Genomic DNA, 17,923 nt, shown 5'->3' with positions numbered 1-17,923 from the left:
TAGCTTGTATGGGGTGGGGTCCCAGGGGATCAACAGGGCGGAGTGAGCAGTTATGGCTGTTCTCAGTCCTTCCCTCAGAGGCCCTGCTTCTCAGTGTCCCGGCAGTCGCGGCAAGCACCCCCCGAGAGAAAGCTGCCCTCAAGTTCCGACGGATGCCAGACAGTCCCGCTTCTCCCGTATGAGTCTGGGTCCCCAGAGACTCGCCCGGAACTGGAGCTCAGAGTCTGAGACTCCCTCTAGATTGAAACAGACAACCGCACCCTCAGCCACCAGCCCTCTTCGCACGCACCTCCACACCTTTGTATTTTACTTCCGCACTGCACCTCCTCTGAGTCTCAGTGTGCTTTTCTCTTTCCTTCTAGTTGTAGAATTTCCACTCAGCCAGCCTTCCTGTGGTTCTGGATGATGTCCGTTTGGTCTTTTAGTTGTATTTTTGAAGTGGTTGTGCGAGGCAGCAATCTCCGGGGTTTACCTATGCCGCCATCTTGGTTTCAACCTCTGTGTTCACTTTCTAATTGTACATTTCTCATCACATTATAGGGCCTACTTTGTCTTTCTTTTTCCCATGGCAAATGTGAGCTTTCTTGCGACAGAACTTCTTATTTGTCTTTGTACCTTAGTGCTAGATGCCATGTCTTTTATATAGTAAGTGCTCAAGAAATGTGTTTGAAATATGTGTGTGCTTTATGAGTGTGGCTTTTGCATGATTTCTTGAATGAGATCATAGGAACCCTAACCGGTTTGGCTCAGTGGATAGAGCGTCGGCTTGGGGACTGAAGGGTCCCAGGTTCAAATCTGGGCAAGGGTATGTACCTTGGTTGCAGGCACATCCCCATAGGGGGTGTGTAGGAGGCAGCAGATAGATGTTTCTCTCTCATCAATGTTTCTAACTCTCTATCTCCCTCCCTTCCTCTCTGTAAAAAATCAATAAAATATATATATATATGTTTTTTTTTAAAGAAAGAGATCACAGGAAAGCATTCTGGTTACAGATTGGCTTCCTACCTTCATGCCTTGGGTAGCCCGGAGACAGATTTCATGAGTCTGAGTGTGGTAACAGGACCGACACCCATTTTCTCAGGTGTTTCACAGGAACAAGAGTATTTACATAAACTGCACCTCACTCTTCCCTGACCTTTCCCTCCTGTAGGGCCCTATTGAGTGTGTGTCAGCAAGGCCTAGTGGCTGCCAGCCACGGTGAGGGTGTCCAGTCAAGTGCCCACCTCCTTCACTATGAGTCAGTGACTCCTCACTGATTAGATTCAAGAGCTCCTGGGAGAGGGGAAGCTCAGCTGGGGGAGATGTGGGTCAGGCCTGGGGCCGAGGAGCGTGTGCTGGGCTCTGTGAGGAGAGAGCCTGGTTCTAGCCCTGCACTAGCCCATGCTGACTTGCAGTGTGGTCTGAGATGGGGATCTTCCCTGACTGCCTCACTGGGCAGAGGTGTGGCTTGAAGGAAGAGGAGAGTGGCCAAGGGTCATCTCATTCCCTCTGGGGGGCTTCTGACGCCAGTATCTTGCTCTTTCCACTGCTCTGCTTGTGCCTTGCCCCTGGGACGACTCTCTTTCTCCATCTCTAGGGGGTTGAAGGCCAGAGACAGGCAGGGTGAGGCTGGGGCCAGATGTCCCCAGTGACGTGGATGCTGGTCCCTAAATTATCCTCTGCTCTCGTGGCTACCCTTCCCCTGAGTATAATTCAAAAGTCCAGTTTTATGTTGTGTATATTTTACCACATTTTTTTTTAAAGGCCAGCCTCACTCTGCCCTGTGTCCATTTCTGCCTCCCGTAGGCCTGGGAAGTGAACAAAGAGACCAACTGTGTGACCAACTACCTGGCAGACTGTGAGACTCAGCTGTCCCAGGCCCCCAAACAGGGCCTGCTCTATGGTGTACCCGTGAGCCTCAAGGAGTGCTTCAGCTACAAGGTATGCCCTGCCTTGGCGTCAGGCCTCAACTCCCCCCATCCCTGCCAGCCGGCTCTGTGTCCTGGGTTAGTTACCCTGGGCCCTCAGAGGAAATGTCAGGTCCAGAGGCCTTGAGCGGGCACCACGGTGTGCTTTGTCTTGGCCTGTGACGGTGGTGGGAGTGGACCCTCTGCTGCTGAAAGGGCCCTGACTCATCAGCCATGTCCCTCTTGGTGTCCATCCTTCCTTCTAGGGCCTGGACTCGACCTTGGGCTTGAGTGTGAATGAGGGGGTGCCAGCAGAGTACGACAGCGTGGTGGTGCAGGTGCTAAAGCTGCAGGGCGCCGTGCCCTTCGTGCATACCAACGTGCCCCAGTCCATGTTCAGGTTGGGTCTCATGGGTATGGGGAGGAGGCAGGGTCACCTGTGCCAGGGTGACACGGCCGATCCATCCCTGCTTCCTCCAGCTATGACTGCAGTAACCCCCTCTTCGGCAAGACCACGAACCCATGGGATCCCTCCAAGAGCCCAGGTGGCTCCTCAGGGGGAGAAGGAGCCCTCATTGGAGCTGGAGGATCCCTGCTGGGCTTAGGCACTGACATCGGGGGCAGCATCCGCTTTCCCTCCTCCTTCTGTGGCATCTGCGGCCTCAAGCCTACAGGGAACCGCCTCAGGTATGGTGTAGGAGGTGGGTGGAGGGAGCTTCTGGGTCCTTCGTGGTGTGACATTGGCCTAGCTTCCCGCCTCTCTGGGTTCCTGGCAGGGGTTCCCTGCCTGGGGTTTTTCTGGGAGGGAGTGCCACAGTTCCACTGGCTCTGGTTCCTAGCTGCCACGTGGTAAGAGTTCCGAGCTACGGTGTGGGTGAGGAGTGGGACAGGGGTTGGCTCTTTCTTGTTCCCAATTATCTTGTGTTTCTTATCCAGCAAGATTGGTCTGAAGGGCTGTGTCTATGGACAGCTGGCAGGTGAGGTTTGTGGTTCCCTTAGTGCCCTGGAGGTGGTGGTGGTGGTGGTGGGGTTGCCTCATCCACCTCTGCCCCTACGTCTTCTGAGGACAGTTTGGTCCCCAGGCCACTCTAGGTCTGAGCTCCCACCTCCTTATCTCTGTCCACACTCCTGGGCCATGGCCCAGCCCCTTACTTGGACCCAACCCCAGAGCCGAGTGATCTCTCTTCCCTCCCCTCCCCACCTGACAGTACAGCTCTCAGTTGGCCCCATGGCCCGGGATGTGGAGAGTTTGGCGCTGTGCCTGCGAGCACTGCTGTGTGAGGACATGTTCCGGTTGGACCCCACCGTGCCCCCGCTGCCCTTCAGGGAGGAGGTGAGCAGGGATGGGGGTGGGTTCAGTTGTCACTGGTGCTCCTGAGCCCAGAGGGCATCCCCCAGGCAGTGTGGGCAGCCTTGGAGGCCTTGTCTCCTGAAAACCAGCCCCTGGGGGCCTGAGGCCAGGGTCAGCTGCTGCTTCACAGATAGCCACTAGATGGAGCCCTTGCCTGCATTTAGAAATCCAATCTTCCAAATTGTTAGCTGGCCATCTTGGCTGAAGACAGGTCCCGCCTTCTAGCCCCAGCCTGTGCTGCTGCCACCGAGGAACCACTTCCCAGCACCAGAACAACTTGAGGGAGAACTGATGTGCCTCCTCCGTGTTTGACCCGCAGCAAACAGGAGCCTTTCTTCATTATTTGTGCCCATATCCCCAACCTCCTTTGTGATACTTGGCATGTAGGCTGAATAAGGACAATTAAAGGCAGACAGTCTGAGAAAGCTGGGATCTGTGGGCAGTGTTGAAAGCTGGCTCCCCAAGTACCACCAAAACAGCCTGTGGATCGGACAAAGCTGAGTTTACTAGTTTCTGTGGTGAGGGCGAATGCTGCCCCAACAAACCTTAGAAGCACTAGGGCGGGGAGGGTGGAGGGTAGAGGGGGACAGAAGGGGCAAAGTGGGGATATTTGTTGAGATTTTGAAGTCTGTTTTTTTAAGGTGAGTATTTCAATGTGGGGGTTTGTAAGGATCATCCTATCTAATAAAAGAGAAACATGGTAATTAGCATATGACTGTTACCCTTCCCATTGGCTAATCAGGGCGATATGCAAATTAACTGCCAGCCAAGATGGCGGCCGGCAGCTTAAAGCTAACATGGGGCTTGCTTGCTTCAGTGACGGAGGACTCCAATGTTCCCCGTCTGCCTTGCCGGCCTCTGAGCTTGCAGTTTAAAACATTGTAACAAATATAGAAGCTAAACAAAACCCCAGAAACCTGCCTTCAGCCCACCGGGATCTCAGAGCTGGAGTTATACATTGTTTCGATTATAGAACCAAAACAAACCAGATACCTGCTTTCAGCAGCAGAGGCCTCAGAACTGAAGCCAGAGCTAAAGCTGGCCCAGAATAAAAAGAAAAAAGAAAAAAAGGAGCAGTTGGGAGCTTCAGTCACCCGCCAGCCTGAAAACAGCCCTCAGCCCCTCACCCACACTGGCGGCACCCCAGTGGGGACCCCCACCCTGATCCAGGACACCCTTCCGGGCAAACCAGCCAGCACCACCCATGCACCAGGCCTCTACCCTCTATAGTAACAGGGTAATATGCCTCCCAGCACAGGGATCAGCGGAGCCCCGAGACCTCCCAGCACCGGGATCAGTGGAGCCGAGAGGCCTCCTGGCACTGGGATCAGCGTGACAGGGGGCAGCGCCCAAACCCCCTGATCGCCCTGCGGCTCTGTGTGTGACAGGGGGCGGGGACCCAACCTCCCTATCCACCCTGCTCTGTTCCTGACAGGGGAAGGCGCCCCAACCTCCTGATCAGCCCTGCTCTGTGCCTGATACGGGGAAGCTCCCCAACCCCCTGATCACCCTGCGGCTCTGTATGTGACAGGATGCGGCGCCCCAACCCCCTGATCGGCCCCATTCTATGGGTGATAGAGGGCGGCGCCCCAACTCCTCCCTTTCCCCCAGTCACGGGCCCTGCTCTGTGTGTGATTAGGTAGACCCATAACCTCCCCATCGGCCCTGCCCTGAGTGTGACAGTGACGGTGCCCCAACTCTTTGATCGGCCCTGCTCTGTGGGTGATAGAGGGCGGCACCCCAACCCCCTGATCCGCCCTGCTCTGTGTGTGACAGGGGGCGGTGCCCCAACTCCCCTATCGGCCCTACTCTCTGAGTGACAGCGGGGAGCTCCCCAACCCCCTGACGGGCCCTGCTCTGTGCGTGACAGGGGGGAGCTCCCTAACCCCCTGATGGGCCCTGCTCTGTGCGTGACAGGGTACGGAGCCCCAACCCCCCTGATAGACCCTGCTCTGTGTGTGACAGGGGGCAGCGCCCCAACCCCCTGATTGGCTCTGCTCTGTGTGTGACAGGGAGTGGCGCCGCAACCTCCCCATCGACCGTGCCTTGAGTGTGATAGGGCGGTGCCCCAACCCCCTATTGGCCCTACCCTGAGTGTGACTGAGGGTGGCATTGCAACCTCCCAATCCGCCCTGCTCTGTGCATGACAGGGGGCGGTGTCCCAACTCCCCAATCAGCCCTGCTCTGAGCCCGACCAGGGGCTGCACCTAGGGATTGGGCCTGCCCTCTGCCACCCGGGAGCGGGCCTAAGCCAGCAGGTCGTTATCTCCCGAGGGGTCCCAGACTGCGAGAGGGCACAGGCCAGGCTGAGGGACCCCCCCTTCCCCCTCGAGTGCACAAATTTTTGTGCACCGGGCCTCTAGTGATGTAATAATAGTTTAGGATTGGTGGACACAGCAAGGTGAGGATTTTGAGGTGAGGGATTTAAGGAGTCTCAAAGTATAAGGTGTCATTTTACCCTTCTGTTGAAGGGTTGAAGGGTCTTTCAAGAACAGAAATCCTTTGCACTTTATATATAAAGCATTCAGGAGCAGTCAAGTTAGATGGATGCAGACAGTGGCATAGTGAAGCCATGCGAATGCAGATAGTACATTGAGCAATGCAAGCTCCATCGCTCCCTCACGCAGCCCAGGTCGCCTTGGGAAGGCTGGAGGTCCCCGGGCAGGAGCGTGGGCCTCAGTTCTCCTTGGCAGGTGGGAAATCTGGGCTGGATGGCGTGAGCTCCCCTCTCCAGCAGAGGAGGATGTCCTAACGGACCCCCTCCCCGAGAAGGAGGAGCCGTGGAAATGCGGTCTGGGACAGTTTATCATGGGAGTCAGGTCTTGCATTCTTGACACAGGCAGCAGACAGGACATAGTATTGTCACTCTGCATTGGTGGCCTTGGACCAGTTTCAGCACTACTCTGGGCCCATCTCGTTATCTGGATCTGAAGCCTTAATTTCCTCATATGAACGAGGGAATCTGCAGGGTCATTGTGAAGTTCTTCTGAGAAAGGGCTGGCCTTGCTGGCAGTCTGTTTTCAGGGGTTGCGGGCCTCAGCCTAGCAGCTGTGTGAGGCTGAGTGGCTTCGATCTCGGGAAGCCCCACCTCGGGCCACCCTCTCCCGACCCGACTCTGACTCTTGTGCTTTGTCTCCAGATCTATGCAAGCTCTCGGCCCTTGCGTGTGGGGTATTATGTGACAGACAAGTATACCATGCCCACCCCAGCCATGAAGCGGGCCGTGCTGGAGACCAAGCAGAGACTGAAGGCGGCTGGCCACACGGTAAGGCTGCAGGGGCCCAGAAGCCCTGGCATGGCCTTCCCTCAGGGAAGCCTTCCTGGCCAACACCTGTGGCCACCACCCCTTCCTGGCATCCTTGCACCTGGATTGTTTTGTGGTTGGGGCTGGGACCTGAGTCCTTGTGGCAGCAGTATAGACAGGGTTAATCAGGAGTGTTGGGGTAAGTAATTGATGGTGGACTCAGCCCCGTGCTAGGGATGTGTAATGGTGGCTTTGGGAGGCCTCATCCACCACACGGTGCACAGCTGCCCGTAGGTTCCTGGGGCCCTGAGATGGTGGGCCAGTGGGTGTTGTCTGCTAAGCTCAGACCAGTTCACGTGTGGCTCCGGGAAGTAAGGCCACCTTTGTGGCTGCAGTGAGAGCTACCGTGCGGCAGAGTTGGTCCAGTCCATCCTCAGGGCCATCTGGGCAGCACGGGGGTGGACAGACCCAAGGGTTTCTAGGGGTGGGGGCTCATACCTTCCAATCCTGCAGCTGGTTCCCTTCCTGCCAAGCAACATACCCTACGCTCTAGAGACGCTATCGACCGGTGGGCTGTTCAGTGATGGCGGCGGCAGCTTCCTACAGAACTTGTGAGTGATGGTTGTCTTCGGGGTCTGCGGTAGAATCAGGACAAGGGTAGACCCAGGGAGAGCAGTGGGGTGCTTTGACCCCCAGGGACGGGCCACCTGGGGAAGAAGGGGGACAGGCCTCAGCTGAACACAAAGAAGGACGAGGCATCCTGGGCAGGGACCCCGCTGCATTTCCAACTGCAGGCTGAGCCTGGAGATACCTTACCAGGGACAGTTGGGCAAGGTGCCAGCGCCAGGGGAGGCTGGACTGAGCATGTGTGGTCTGGCCCCGGGCTGAGCTCTTTGGGAGGTAGGAGATGGGCAGAGGGCTACCTGACTGTTGGGAAAGATGAGAGACAAGGGCAGGATCAAGCAGGAGGGCAGGGGTCTAGAAGTCATGCTGTGATTTGAGGCTCTTCTTTTTCTTTTCTTTTCTTTTGTCTCTTTGGAGAAGAGGCCCTTCTGACTTGAGCCATATCCTTCCCTTTCGAGTAGGACCTTGGTTTTCTGTCAAGTCGGTGGGTTGGACCAGACCCTCTTTAAGGGACTTTGCAGAGCTCACGTTCAGAGAGGCTGGTTCTACTTGAATGTTTTCAGACCTTAAGGACTGACAGAGACAGAGGACAGGCCTGCGAAGGTGCCTCTGGTGACACGCCTGGGCTGACTGGACTTCCCCCAGTGGTCGAGGACGGCCCAGGCTTCGTGGAAGGTGCTACGTTTCATTCTGGCCATGGAACGAGGCCCAGGCTCAGCCACCTGAGACCTTTCCCTGAGACCTAGAACCAGGGACCGCCTCAGAGACAAGCGTCATGGGTGGCCCACTCTGGACAGCCCCACTGGTGTCTCCAGGCTGGCGTCAGCAACAGGGAGTGCCCTCAGTATCAAGCCCTGGCCAGGGAGATGTTGCCCTCAGTCCTTATTGCTCTGAGCTGAGTTTGCCAGGAGTGTGACCTGCTAATCCTGAAGGATTAGCAAAAACTAGTCAGACATTTGAAAGGAGGCAGTTGAAGGGATTGGAGACCAGCAGTTACCAGCGTGTGATGAGGAGAGAGATGGACAAAGGTTGCTGAATAGAAAATGGAGGACCCAGTGGGTGGGGCTAAGCCAGGAGGGATGCCTGGGGTGGAAGTACCTGGACTGGACCCTTTGTCTCCCAGCAAAGGTGATTTCGTGGACCCCTGCTTAGGGGACCTGATATGGATTCTGAAGCTGCCCGAGTGGCTTAAAGGACTGCTGGCTTTCGTGCTGAAGCCTCTGGTGAGGGCACAGGGAGTGGAAGGGGTGGGGTGGGTGAGGGGGAGCTTCTGGGGCTCTTCCCCTTCTCCTCAGCCTCTCTTGGCAGGCATGGCCTCTTCTTCCAAGCCCCCCCACCCAGACTCCTCTCCTCCTCCCACCCCTCTGGTCTTTAGTCGTCCTGCATGCTGAAGGGGGTACCACTTGGGACCTGGGGGAGGGACAGAGAGAGGAGGCATGATGGCTTGGCCTGAGGAAGATTGTTGTCAGCACCTGGCCCAAAGCTGAGTCACTGACTCTGTGTCTGTCCTCCAGCTCCCAAGGTTGGCAGCCTTTCTCAGCAGCATGAAGTCTCGGTAAGAAAATTTCCATGTCCCGATGCCTGCCGCTCTCTTCCTCAGACCTGGGTTGAAGTGGTTTCCGACAGGAAAAGAGGTGGGAAGTGACTTCTGAGGCTGAAAGTGGCCCAGGCAGGGTGGCACCTCTTACTCAAGATTTCCAGCTTGACCAGTGCTGAGGACGGGAGCTTCTTGTCCCCAACACTATTCAAGTCGGAGATCTTGAGTTGGAGTCTATTCCACAGTCCCTCTGTGGCCTTCAGGTGGGACCTGCAAGTTGTCTTAGCAAGGCCCAGGTCTGGCTGGAAAGCAGGGGCTGGAGGGAGATCACAGGATGGGAGTGGTGGGGAGAAGATTGCCCTGGCTGGGGCATGGGTGGGAAGGACCAGGAAGGACTTGCTGTGCGGCAGGGGACAGGGGGATGCTGGGGACCCTGTGAGGATGCTCCTGGGAGAGTTCTGAACTGAACTGAGCTGCACTGGGTCTTGCCTGCCCCTTAGTGGCTGGAGTGGGAAAATCAGGGCAGTAGCTGCTCCATTTTCAGGCTCTGGCATCCTGTGGACTTGCTCCTTTTCTCACCACTGGGCATTTAGGACCTTGGACAGCTCTGCCCCCTCCTAAGGGTAGCTAGGAATCAGGCCTGGTCTGGTCCTGGCTCTGCAGTGGAGTCACTAAGTAACTCAGCCCAAGTCCCTCGTGGGGCCTGATCTTCTCAACAGGACAGTAGGGATTTGAACTTCTGCCCTGCACTGCTTCCCTCTCAGAGCTCCCATAATGTTGAGAAGGGTCTGCGGGAATGAGATCTGGGAGGTGTTAAGAGTAGGGGTCTGATGTTGCTCACCCCCTGATCCCCATGGCTGTGACCATCGTGGCTGGTGACTTCACTCCCTCCGCCAGGTCCACTGGGAAGCTCTGGGAACTGCAGCACGAGATCGAGGTGAGGCACAGCCCGAACTAGACTAGGGAAGTGGGGCTTGGGAGGGGAAGGGGGGGGCTTGGGAGCGGAATGGGAGCGGAATGGGAGCCAGTGGGCTCTCTTGGGCACTGGTTTTATTTGTCTTCTGGAGCAGCCTGTTAGTCCCCCTCCCCCTCCCTGGACAGGCCTGCTCGGGTCCAGCTCTCTGACCCTCACTTGCCCAAATGCACATCCTTGGGGGCTGGGTCAGCCCAGGGCTCGTACTCCGGACTCCTCTTCTTCTGTATGGTGCTGCCTGTCACCAGGCACTATGTGGCCCTGCCCTGGCCAGAAGAATGGTGTCTACAGTTCCTGTAGGAGGCGGGGAAATCACTTCCCCTGAAAGCAGCCCTGCCTGTGTACCCTGAGGACCTCCATCCCATTGTGGCTCCCCAGCCCCCAGCCACCCCAGCCCCCAGCCACAGTGCCTGCATCAAAGAGCTTGTGGGTTGGGCTGGGTCTGAGTGCTTCACCCGCTGTGCTGGTACCCTCCCCAGGTGTACCGCAGCTCTGTGATTACCCAGTGGAGAGCACTGGACTTGGATGTGCTGCTCACGCCCATGCTGGGCCCCGCTATGGACTTGAATGCCCCAGGCAAAGCCACAGGTGAGGCCTGCTTCCCCACCATGCCCCTGACAGCCCCGCCCATCCCTTCTCTTCTGTGAGTTCAGCCCTGTGCCTGGCCAGGCTGCTGGGAAGTAGAAGAAGAGGAGCCCTGGGGAGGATCTGGCTCTTAGGCGACTCACAGTCTGGCTGGCTGAAAGATGGGATATCCTGGCGGGGAATGAGCTCCCTGTCCTCCACACTATTCAAGTTGGAGATCTTGAGTTACAGAGTCCATGGTTTGTGGAGGTGGAATTTGAGGTCCAGGTGGGATTTAGATAAGCCAAGAAAACAGGAGTGACATTCCAGCTGGGGAAGCTACATGGGCAGGGGCTTGGGGCAAACCCCAGCAGGCTCTCCAGCCTGGCCTGAATCTGGGTTCCTGGGCTTTGCCATTCACTCAAGTCTCAGCCCTGGGAGGGAGCCTGTCCCTGTCTGTGGATGTCGGGTGCCACTTCACGGGATGGGAGACTGAGGCGCAGACAGGACAGTTGGCACCGAAGGTCACCTGGCCTGCTCCAGCCACTTGTACTGTGTCTCAGGGGCCGTCAGCTACACTCTGCTCTACAACTGCCTGGACTTCCCAGCGGGGGTGGTGCCTGTCACCACGGTGACGCTCGAGGATGAGGCCCAGATGGAGCATTGCAGAGGCTACTTTAGAGATACGTGGGACAAGGTGCTGTGGAAGGTGAGGTCATGGGGACTGGCCTGGCCAACTCCAGGTCTCCCTTCTCCTGGACTCACCCATTCCCTAACTCTAGCTGCAGCGGAGGAAATAGTATAAGCACATGTAGGTCTTGCTTGTCTTTCTTTTCTTTTCTTTTTAAATATGTTTTTATTGATTTTTAGAAATAGAGGAAGGGGGAGGGATAGAGAGATAGAAACATCAATAAGAGAGAAACATCATCAATTGGCTGCCTCCTGCACGCCCCCACTCGGGATCGACCTTGCATCCTGAGTATTTGCCGTGACCATGACCTGGTTCATAGGTTGACACTCAACCATGAGCCACACCAGCCGGCCTTGTCTGTCTTTCTTAACACAAGACCCTGAAGGATGCGGCTGGGCTTGCTGTGCTGCCCCTTCTCTCCATCTGCAGTGCTTCCGGGACCTGGGGTGGGATCCTGCCTTGCTGCCTCCATTGTTATCCCTGTGTCCCCTGCAGGCCATGAAGAAGAGCGTGGGGCTGCCTGTGGCCGTGCAGTGTGTGGCTCTGCCCTGGCAGGAAGAGTTGTGTCTGCGATTTATGCGGGAGGTGGAACGACTGATGACCCCTGAAAAGCAGCCATTCTGACTGCTGCCTGCCCAGCCACCCAGCCGGCTCTAGAGGACCCACTGGATCTGCGTCCAGCCTGGTCAGGGCACAGCTGCCATCCTGCAAGGAAACGTTCACTTGGGCAGAGGCTGCCTCCCCGCCCCCCTTCCAAGAAGCCAAGACCCCCTGAGTCTGGACCTTGCCCCTCAGTCTGGTCCCCAGTCTCTGCCCTGACCACCTCCCCATGTGGCAGCCAGTGGGTATGCCATAGGCAAGGCCCCGCTAACAGTAAAAAATGGTTTCTAGTCTGTGTACTTTCTGGCCATCACTGTAGGGCACTGGGGGTTGGAGCCTTGACCTTTTAGAGCCCGATTCCAGCCATGTCAGTTTCCTGCTCCCAAACCTCCCCTGGTTCCCATCATACAGGGTGGACACAGGCTGCTCCCAGTGGGTGTTGCACACCCAGCACTTCACTCTCCCCCGCGCCCTGCCTTCGATGAAGTCCTGCTTTGCTAGACATTGCCCTTTCTCTTCTTCCTTCCTTTGCTCCTTCCTTCTGCTGAGGAAGCCCTTTCTGCTCCTCTACCTTTAGGTACTCTGGGGCCCAGCTCAGACCCCTTTTCTCCGGAAGGCCCTCCCTCCTGCCTCTGAGCCTTGGAGTAGGTGGCCAGTTTCCCAAAGTCTGCCCTGTCAGCTGGGCATCTGTGTGCGGGGAGCTGCCTTTCAGCACGCTGGCTGTCCTTGATGGCAGGGACTCTATTGTATATCTTTGTCCTCAGTGGCCAACACCGGGCTGGGCACAAGGCAGCAGGGAGTCTGGAGTGCTGGCCCTGAGCTGGCACCACTGGAGTGCTGACCCTCTGGTAGTGAGTCCACAGGCCTGGGGAGGTGAGCACCAGACCAGCGATCTGGTAGAGAGTGCTCAGGGGCCGGCCAAGGCTTCCTGAAGGAGGAGGGCTCTGTTGAGTCTAGATGATTCCCAGAGGCTGAGATCGGGGATGAGGACATCCCAGGGAGAAGTAACAATAGTACGCCCAAAGACCAGGATGAGTTTGGCAGATGGAGACATGTTGAATGGGTGCAGGAGAAGGAGCAAAAGTGTAGGTGGTGTCAGATCCAAGTGGATTTGAGGGGCCAGTTTAGGAACTGGAATCCTATCTCAAGGGCAATGGGGAGCTCTTGCAGGGAGGAGAGTAGACTGGATGGATAGAGGCTGCAGAGGGATAAAGAGGTTGCTCTATTTTCCTAATCGGGAAGGAGGCCTGAGGCCTGAGCTAGGGTGGGGTCCAGCGGCAGAGAGAGGTGGTTTGGGAATTGACAGTTGAGATGCAAGTGAACTATCAGCTCAGTCTGCCACGTCACCTCTCGCTGCACTGCGTTGCTTGACAGGTGGAAGGTTGGCTGGCTTGTGACAGACTTCTTGGCCCTACCAGCAGAACCCCCTCACTCCTTCTTGCCCCCACCCCCAGCCCTCGTGCTAACTCCCTGCTTGCTGTAGAAGGTGTTTCTGAGCCTGAGCCTCTGGTAAGGTAGGCCATAGGCTCTCACCTGGCCTACTTCAAATTCCTTTCCCGACCAGCTGCCTTGCCAAGGAAGGCTTGCCTCTCCATTCTGTTCCTCCAAAGGTGCTTCCCCTCAAGGTTGTACAACCAGTGGTAACTGCATTCTCTGCCAAAGGTGTCTCTGCCTTGGTGGGGCCCCACACCTTGGAGCTGACTAGAGGGCCCAACCCACATGGATGCCTGTACCGGGATGACTTGGTAGTTGCTGTACTTTGCCCTTGTTCCTTGTATCAGCTGTGTCATCTCTCCTCATACTATCCCATAAAGCTACCTGCCATCTGCCCAGTTTCCTCCTGACCAATTTCTCTTTTTGGTTATTAATATTCTTGTACCTTCAGACGCAAGGCTGCAATCCTTCATTCCTTCACCCGAAAGCCCCAGCGAGGGCATACCCACCCTGTGCTGAATGGTCCTGAAACTCAACCAAGCCTGGTTTCCATCCTTGGGCCCCTGGGCTTGTGGGGGTGGTGGACGTTGACACAAACACAGCTGTTCCCTGGGTGATCAGCAGTGGGGAAAAGGGAAGAGAAGGCACCACATGCTGCCAAAAGGTGGAGGAGGTGGTCACTACGCAAGTACCATCTCCACTGCTTTGCTCTAATCCAAGCAACCTACCTCCTGGATGCTGCAATAGCCTAACTTGGCTCCCTGCGTTCATCGACACCTGTCCCCCAACCTACTTTCCAGATAGGTAGCCAGAGTGCTCCCTTAAAAGTGTGTATCAGATTGAGTCACTTCTCCTTAAGACCTGCCAACGACCCATCCCATCCAGAATAAAATCCAGGGTCTGTGTGTCCCATGAGGCCCTGTGTGAAGTGGCCCTTACCCACCTCTCCAGCCCCACCTTGGGTGTCTCCTCTTATTCACTGTGCTCCAGCCACATGGGCACCTTTTGGTTTCCTGATCATCCCAACCAGGTCCGTGCATCACAGCCTTGGTGTTAGCTGTCCCTGTGCCTGGAACACTCAGCGCCAGGGTCACCTCCCCCGATTACCCACTGGTTAAGCAGTTGCCCTGACCCTTCCTAATGTCACCCTTTGTACTTGGCATTATCACTATCTGGGACTATATGATTTTTTTGTCTCAACTCGAGCTACCTGCGAGCTGTGCTTTGTCTTGCTCATCACTGTATTCTTGGTGTGTGGAATGGTGCTTATAAGGCACTCAATTCTGTGAACATTAAGTGAGCGGGCACTAGGGGCCAGGCTCATACTGGGTGCTGGAACTGCGGTGAGTAGTGATGGGTTCTTGTCCTCTTGGAGCTTACATTCTGGAGGGTACTTGCTGAATGACCAGAGGACGGGAGGCACCTGGTGTGCAGTGAAAACCCTCACTAATGCATGGAGTGATGCATTTACTCTTCATCAGGTAAAAGGGGGGAGGGTGTATTGAATGACATTTACCAAGTACTTATTATGATCCTTTTAGGCACTTAATAGTTATTATTTAATTCACCTATTTACCAAATTATAGGCATCATTGGCTTGCTTGTGACAGACTTGTTGGCCCTACCCTTGCCATGTCCCATTTTATAGAAAGGTGACACACTTTGCCCAAGGGCCCACAGCTAGAAGTGGGGGAATGGGAGTAAAAAAACTGTATCAGTTTATGTCAGAACCTATGCAGTGAGCTTTCCAGTATCCGCTGGTGCTGAGGCAGAGAGGAGTGACAGCATAAGCCAACCACTTCCTCTTCCTGTCTGACCACTGGTCCAGTGGCATCAAGACCCTTTAAGTCATATGGCCACTGCCTGTTTTAGCCTTTCCTCCCTTCCTGGGTGCACTGCCACAGCTTCTTGCCTGGTCTTCCCTATCTCCAGGCTGGTCTCCAATTGTCCTTCATATCACAGTTGGGTGGCCCTTTAATTTTTAAAGAAATTATACATGATGCTCAGTTGACTTATTTTAAAAAATACATATTTTTATTGATTTCAGGGAGGAAGAGAAAGGGAGAAAGAGAAACATCAATAATGAAAGAGAATCATTGATTGGCTGCTTCCTGCATGCCCCTTACTGGGGATCAAGCCTACAAGCTGGGCATAGCCCTTGACCAGAATTGAACCCAAGACCCTTCAGAATGCAGGCTGATGCTCTATCTACTGAGCAAAACCAGCTAGGGTGATGCTTAGTTTATTTCTGTATCATATGTTCTCCATTTCTGTTGCCAGATCCACAAGATAATTACGTGGTAGTGGTAATAATTTTCTAATAGTTTATCTTGTTACCTCAGATTATTATTCAGTGTCCTGATTATTGTAGTGTTAAAAAAACAAACGAACAAAAAACAACCTAAAACATAGTGGCTTGAAAAAAAATCACAATTTCTTAAGTCCAGAATTCAGGCAAAACTTGGGTGGTTAATATTTCTGCTCTATGTGGCATTAACTGGAGTCATTCTCCAATGATAGTCAGCTGACAGATGACCTAGTCTGAAGTGACTGATTTCACTTACATTTATGCTGCTTTGGTGGGCATAGCTGATAGGTAGGTTCAGCTGGGCCCTTCCCCACTCCATGCAGACTCAGGGCCTCTCCACATGGTCACTGAAGCAGGGTGGTCAGACTTTTTACATGGTAGCTCAGGGCTCCAAGAGTGAGCATTCTGCCCTGGCCAGTGTGGCTCGGTTGGGCATCATCCCGTGCACTGAAAGGTTGCTGTTTGATTACTGGTCAGGGCACATGTCCTGGGTTGTGGACTTGATCCCCTGTAGGGGGCATGCAGGAGGCAGCTAGTCGATGTTTTGCTTTCACATCAATGTTTCCCTCTCCCTCTCTCTCTCTCTAAAAAACAACAAAAATATTTTTAAAAAAGAGTGAGCATTCTAAGGAGCCCTTCCAGAAGCTGCAAGTCTTCTTGTGACCTAACTTCACAAGTTCATAACATCCTTTCCATAATCTATTGGGCCAGTAAGTTAGTAAGGCTGTCCAGGTTCAAGGAGGGTGAGGAAGGGACTCTACCTCCCAATGGGGGAATGGTATATGCATACAAGGAGTTGAAGGGATTGATGGTGGCCATCTTAGAGAAAGCTACCATATTCAGGGAACGGGTGACCTTTGTAAATATGTAAATCTGTTCACACCTAAGATCTTTAGTATCACTTGTGCTCAGTCCAGATGCTTGGCGATGACCTACAAGGCCATGTTTCAGCTGCGTGCTGCTGCACACTCTGTTGTCCTTCCTGAGTGTCCACATCCTGGCCACGAGGCCCTCAGGTGCACACCTCCCACCTAGAAGCCCTTTGCTCACCGTGCTTGCTCTTCCTATATCGCCAAGACTTCTGCTTATCCAAGGCATGGGTGGTTGTCCTCTTACAACTATCAGGTGTGTTGAAAGGGCTTATTGAAAGCAGGGACTGTGACTTACTGATAGTACTAGGCTTGAAGTTATGTTTCATTATTTCACTGGAAACAATGGGCATCACCATTTCCACTTTATAGACAGGGAAACAAGTTGAGGGAAAGTTGCTGGTTTGTCCAAAATCAAAGACTTGAACAGAGAAGACCTGAACCCACATGCCTGACTCCTTTGCACAATCATCCCAAGAACATGAACTGAACACCCTTTGGGTGCCAGGTTCTCTGCAAGGTGCCCATGAACACTGCAGACAGAAGCAGCACCCATGTGCTGTGCGTGCTGCTGGTGTCTATTTGTAGGAGGTGTCTGTCATGTCCCTGTCCAACGCCCCTTCCTCTCCCTGGGGTTGTGCTATTGGAGTTCAGGACACAGTCAGGGGACCTGCCATTATCTCTATTAGACGACATCATTTGGAGTCACCCCAAGGCTCCAGCCGATTGAGAGCCTTTGGGATTCTGGCACTGTTGCTCACTCTCTGCTCTACCTCCCAGCTCGTCTACTCACAGGTCTGAGTACTGGACCTCTCCAACTTCATCCAAGTCACCAATAAATATATGGATCAGATTAAGGCCGAGAAAAGAGCCCTGATCTGCCGCACCCTTAAGAGATAGTCATATAATTAAGTACTGAGCCTTCCAACCAGCCTTGATTGGGTCTTCCAAGTTCCCAACATGTAGATTGGGAGTGGTGACCCTGGGCGCCTTAGGCAGGTAATGTCACAGAGTCAAGGGCTGTGTGGGGTTTGCCATTGTATATCCAGCACCCTGCACAGTGTCTAGTACTCAGCGGGTACCCAGCAAAGGCTTTTTGAATGGCAGAATGGGTGACTTGTTATTAGTGAACCCATTTTGGTCTCTTCTGATACTTCCTTCTCTTGTCCCCAACAGGAAATATCCCAATCTGTCCCTGCCCTCTACCTACCATAAGGACAAATAACCCCCAGTTCAACCTATAGCTTTCTCCTGGTCTGCAATTCCTGATCCAGCCACTCCCCCCAACTCCCTACCCCTTCTGTTCCCCCATTCCTCCAATATATCTATCGAATTCCTCTCACAGTGCGCCCAGGGTCAGCAATCAGAAATAGTCCCTGCCTGAATGGAACTTTCATTCTGCTAGCAAACAGACATCAAATGCCCAACCACACAAAAACACTTGTCAGGAGTTCAATGAAGCAGAAGCACTACTTTATTTTATGAGAGTAAACCAAATTGGACCTGACCCAGCCTGGAGTATCAGGGAAAGCTTCTGAAGGAAAACATACTTTAAGAAGGGTGGAGGTGAAGCTTCAAATGCTGCTGATTTAACTCAAAGGAGATCTTTGGGGTGATCTGGGCATAAATTGGGTGGAGGAGTGAGTGAAAGGCAATCTGAAAGGTAATCTGAGGAGCTTGGCTTGGAGGGAGAGGAGTGATGTAAGGAGATTAGCTATGAAGGACGCAGATCTAAGAGATTTGTTTTTTAATTCTCATCTGAGAATATTTTAGTGAGAGGAAGAGAGAGAGAGAGAGAGAGAGAGAGAGAGAGAGAGAGAGAGAGAGAGAGAGAGAGAGAGA

At 54.2% G+C, this 17,923-nt stretch overlaps 1 protein-coding gene across 1 annotated transcript in view; it reads left to right on the top strand.

Annotated features, from left to right (window-relative positions):
• The window catches only part of LOC102752841 (fatty-acid amide hydrolase 1-like), a 26,859-nt gene extending 13,545 nt beyond the window's left edge, over positions 1 to 13,314 (top strand). The window contains 13 exon segments of the mRNA XM_015563152.1: positions 1,786 to 1,920; positions 2,153 to 2,286; positions 2,367 to 2,573; positions 2,823 to 2,863; positions 3,095 to 3,219; positions 6,377 to 6,502; positions 6,995 to 7,092; positions 8,229 to 8,328; positions 8,620 to 8,660; positions 9,540 to 9,579; positions 10,095 to 10,203; positions 10,743 to 10,888; positions 11,366 to 13,314. Of these exon segments, the coding sequence (XP_015418638.1) occupies positions 1,786 to 1,920; positions 2,153 to 2,286; positions 2,367 to 2,573; positions 2,823 to 2,863; positions 3,095 to 3,219; positions 6,377 to 6,502; positions 6,995 to 7,092; positions 8,229 to 8,328; positions 8,620 to 8,660; positions 9,540 to 9,579; positions 10,095 to 10,203; positions 10,743 to 10,888; positions 11,366 to 11,494 (1,431 nt within the window). The 3' untranslated portion in view covers positions 11,495 to 13,314.
• Positions 13,315 to 17,923: the final 4,609 nt, after the last annotated feature.

The sequence above is a fragment of the Myotis davidii genome, unplaced genomic scaffold (assembly GCF_000327345.1).
Source record: "Myotis davidii unplaced genomic scaffold, ASM32734v1 scaffold458, whole genome shotgun sequence".
NCBI classification, from domain to species: domain Eukaryota; kingdom Metazoa; phylum Chordata; class Mammalia; order Chiroptera; family Vespertilionidae; genus Myotis; species Myotis davidii.
Note: the sequence above shows the minus strand (reverse complement) of the source record. Positions and strands in the feature narration are given on the sequence as shown.